The 4,551-nt window shown below is 35.5% G+C and overlaps 1 protein-coding gene across 1 annotated transcript; it reads left to right on the forward strand.

The window, feature by feature from the left end:
* Positions 1 to 658: 658 nt before the first annotated feature.
* Positions 659 to 1,432, forward strand: LOC106302669. Its single transcript, XM_013739131.1, has 2 exons — positions 659 to 1,007; positions 1,092 to 1,432. Exons 1-2 carry the CDS (start codon positions 659 to 661, stop codon positions 1,430 to 1,432), a joined length of 690 nt encoding a protein of 229 aa, XP_013594585.1.
* Positions 1,433 to 4,551: the final 3,119 nt, after the last annotated feature.

The following is a 4,551-nucleotide window of genomic DNA, read 5'->3' on the forward strand; positions in this document are numbered from 1 at the left end:
CTACCTGATTTATTCATTCACTGGATTAGAATCTGCATATCCACAGCTTCCTTCTTTGTCTCGGTTAATGGTAGCTTCGAGGGTTTCTTCTCTAGTGCGAGAGGTATTCGACAAGGATGTTCTTTATCTCCCTATTTATATGTCATTCTGAATAATGTCATAACGAAGTTTTAAATCAATCTGCTGCAGAGGGGATGTTTGGATATCATCCGCAATGTCAAGCCGTACATCTCACACATTTGAGCTTTGCAGACGACATCTTAATGTTTACCGATGGAACTGTTGACTCTTTTCGTGGGGTTATATGACTACTATGGATCGGTTTGCTTCAATGTTGGGATTGCATATCAACGCAGCTAAATCCTCTCTTTATGCGTCTGGAAAGGGAACAGTGGGAGTTTGTGAGGAAGCTATCCGACAAGGAGTGGCAGTTGGACAGTTGCCAATACGTTACTTGGGTCTTCCATTAACCACTAAAGCGCTTACAAAGCAAGATTATGAGCCGTTGATAGATAAAATCAGGGTTCATATGCTCTCATGGACCAACAAGAGTCTCTCATATGCAGGCCGACTACAGTTGATCAAGTCAGTTGTGTCTAGCATTGTCAATGTTCGAGATGACACTATGGGATAATGGATATGGAGAAAACTATTAAAGATGAGAACATTGGCATATCAGTTCATCAAGGTTGATATTGGAAATGGTAAGAAAGCTTTCTTCTGGCATGATAACTGGCTGCGCATTGGTAGACTCATTGATCTCACAGGAGCAACTGGTACACGATATCTTGGAGTTACTCGAAATGCTCGGGTTCATGATGCAGTGTCTTCAGGCCAATGGAGTGTAAGGGGGCAAAGAAGCCAGAATTTTAAAGAGCTACATCAGATGATTCAAGCAGAACCTGTACCGAGTATTGAGTTGGGCGAAGACACTTATCTATGGAAACATGAGCATGATTTTTATGAGGAGAAGTTCTCAGCGGTCAGGACATGGGATCTAATAAGATGTAAGAAGAATGAAGTGGTTTGGAGTCGCAGTGTCTGGTTCACCCAAGGTATTCCACTCTGTGCTTTTATTGTTTGGTTGGCAGTTCAAAACAGACTCTCAACAGGTGACCGGATGAGAGCATGGGGCGTTCAACAAGGTTGTATTCTTTGTGGCGAAAGAGACGAAACACGAGATCATCTCTTCTTTGCGTGTCCATATTCATATACTGTTTGGGATAGATTGGCTAGTAGACTGGTGGGGAGACGAATTAATCCGGACTGGCTGGACATGTTCCAGTTCATTCAAACAGGGTCATCTAATCAGCTTACGCCTAGTCTTTCAGACTGTGGTGTATTATGTTTGGAGAGAGAGGAACAATTGCATTCACCAAAACGGGCTGTTGGGGACAGAGCAGCTGATTACTCAAATTATCAAAGTGGTTAAGAATAGGATAACATCCCTTGGCTACAAGTTTGATCATTGTCTAAATGGTCTAATGAAAAGATGGTTTGAAGTTATTGGATGAGCAAAGATGGAAGACTTAGGGCCTGACTGGTTCAAACGCAGCGGTTGCGGTTGCGACTGCGGACGTTTGCGGATGCGGGTGGTTGCGGTTTCTAGCGGTTTTAAGAGATTTGTACGACTGGTTCTTCGGTTAAAAATTAGTGCGTTTGCGGGATACTTATGACTTGTTAACTACCAAATACAGCAGCGGTTAAATAATAAATTAACAATATTTACATTTTATATAATTATAAAAATATCAAAAATCTTAATATTATAATAAATATGAAAATTATATATAGAAAGTTGTAGTTTTAAATTTTTAAAATTATTGAAAATATTTTTATTTTAAAATTTTATAATATTAATTAAAATATAATAGATATATTTTAGTATTTTTATAATTCCATTTTAAAAAATTTATTGAATATTTTTATTTTTTTATTTATATGGTTTTTTTAAAAAAAAAAAAAATTATCCTCCCGCAACCGCAAACGCTAGTTGAAACCAGCTTTTGATTTTAAGAGGTTCGGAGCGGTTTGAAGGCGATTTGTAGTGGTTTGTATGATTGTTTTGAAACGCTGTCAACCGCTACCAACAGCAAAAGCTACGTTTGCGGGGGGGGGGATAGCGGAGAAACCAGTCAAGCTCTTAGAGAATAGTTTCATAACTGATTTTTTATTCTTTTTTTAGATATACCAACTTCATAAAGTATCATAGTCTTTTGTAAATGCCTCTTTTGATTGATCAATAAATTGAAAATTTCAACAAAAAAATCTTAGAAAAAGATACGTAGCAATATCTTTTTAGATGTCTTATTTTGAAAATATTAAAATAATATGTTAGAAATGGTATATAATTAATAATTATTAAGTTAGTTGTAGAATAAATAATAGAAAGTTAAAAAATGTAATATGAACGCACCCTCATCACCTATTATAGAAAGTCGTAGAATAAATTATAACTAAGTTAGTTATAGAATAAATAATAGAAAGTCTTCTAATCAAAGTAGAAATATGTGGCCCATAATCGAGTTAGGTATCTGGTATCCTTGTTAATTTTAAAATTTGAACGTCCCTACTTTGATGGTGAAAGTGAAACATCAGACCAGTTGCCTTCACCAGTATCATGATTCATGAACCTTCATCTGAGTTTCATTTACTATAGCCACATCTAACAGTTGTTGTTGGGTCTCTATTTCCTTTTCGGCCTCTTTTCCACCTTCACTACCTCCCTCCCTCACCTCTTCTCCACCGTTTGCGTCCTCACCACCATTCAACGCACCCTCATCACCTTCTGGTATTACAGCAAGCACTGCATCAACCTCCCTTTGCTGTGAATTAGTTTCTACATCCGCAGCTACAGTTTTTTATATCTCAACATCTTTCTTTCTTTAGGATTCTTATTTTTTTTTCCCTTCCCTCCACACGTTTGACCAGTATGTCCCCAGCTAGAGCATATAGAGCATTTTGATGGCAACCAAGGGTACTGGAAGTGAACATCTGCTTCAACTCCTAGTTTTGATTTAAAGTGATGAGATTTTGGTAATTCTTGTGTTAAATCTGCTTCAATAAAAACCTTTGCTTCTTCAAAACTCTTGCAGAGAATTGTGTCGGGGTAAAATCGTTTAGGTTTACCCGCTGTACTAACGATAAACCCTAGCCCTTCCCAAGAGAACATTCTTCTCGGAACATTCTTTAACGTTACCCACATAGGCATCATTGTGATCTCCGTTTCTTCTTCCTTCTCTTCTTCCGGTGACCACTTCGACACCACCATTGGAATATTCCACATTCCTCGACGTAAGATTCGTGCACGAGTATTAGCATCTTTGATTCTAAACTTGACCGTAGTCTTGTCGACTTCAAAGACATCAATTCTTAATAACTGGTTTCCCAGCGGCCAAATTCGGTTAAAATGGCATGGATCTTCGCTACACGTGGAGCAGTGTCCATGAACTTTCCTTCAACTAGATCATCCCATAGCGGAACTGTGTTCTGGATTACAGTATCTAGAACCTGCACATAACTCTTCCCCTCTTCTGACCCGTATGTTAGCACATGTTCTGTGAGAACTGAGCCAGTTTGAGCCATTGTAACCCAAGACATTTTCTTCTCTTCCTTTACCATACTACTCCCCGTACTCTTCTCCACCACCAACGGCGGAAACTCGGTCAGATCCGGCGCCGACTGCAGCCTGGACATCGCTTACGTGATGAGAAAACTAAAAAACCCTAGTCACCGAATTTTTGCCCTTGCCACGTCAGCATAAAAAAAAACCTCTCTCTTCAACTTCTTCTCTCTTTCATTGTCTATGTTATATGCGTGTACATGTGTACAATTGTTGTTGTATACACAACTTTGTTGGTGTACACATATAGAAAATTATATATTTTTGGTTTCCAGTTATAAAAAGGTACTAGATATTGACCCGTGCGTCCGCACGGGATATTTTTATGTATATATAATAAATAATATTTATAATTTATTTGTGATTTATAGATATATTATAAATGTTTGTATATTTGTTGGTTGTTCGTTGGTAGATGTTAAACTGACTAAAATGATATATACATAAATTTGATCATTTTTACTGTGCTGATAATTTTTATATTATATTTGTTTATAAATTTTGCCATTTAATATATTTGTTTATACTAATACATTTATTTTTCTATACCAAATATTTTACGGTTAATATTTTTTTACCGTTTTCAACTTTATATGTCTCTCAAATCATTTTATATGCTAAAAAATGAGAAATATACAACACTTAAAAAACATAAATAAATAGTTTTAGAATTAAGGTAATATTAATGTGGAGAATATTTGTTTTTGCTTATGTAGTATATTTAATATTTTAGAAATTACTTACCTTTTTTGTATTTTATAATTCAAATAAAATTGTGTGAATTATATTGATATGAGAATTATTAACATATTTTGTTTAAAATGTTTATATTTATATTATAACATGATTTTCAAAGAACTTGGTGTATTATGTTTTTAAAAATTTAGAAAGTGAAATAATTTATATATAATTTAGAGTTAATATTTTTT

The sequence above is a fragment of the Brassica oleracea genome, chromosome C7, assembly GCF_000695525.1.
Source record: "Brassica oleracea var. oleracea cultivar TO1000 chromosome C7, BOL, whole genome shotgun sequence".
Classification (NCBI taxonomy): Eukaryota; Viridiplantae; Streptophyta; class Magnoliopsida; order Brassicales; family Brassicaceae; genus Brassica; species Brassica oleracea.

What these genes read in the sequence shown, in the direction of transcription:
- LOC106302669 (XM_013739131.1), top strand. Translation starts at nt 659, where the DNA reads ATGAGAACATTGGCATATCAGTTCATCAAGGTTGATATTGGAAATGGT. An exon ending in GACATGGGATCTAATAAGAT is followed by an intron (nt 1,008 to 1,091) that starts GTAAGAAGAATG and finishes TTTGGTTGGCAG; the next exon opens with TTCAAAACAGACTCTCAACA.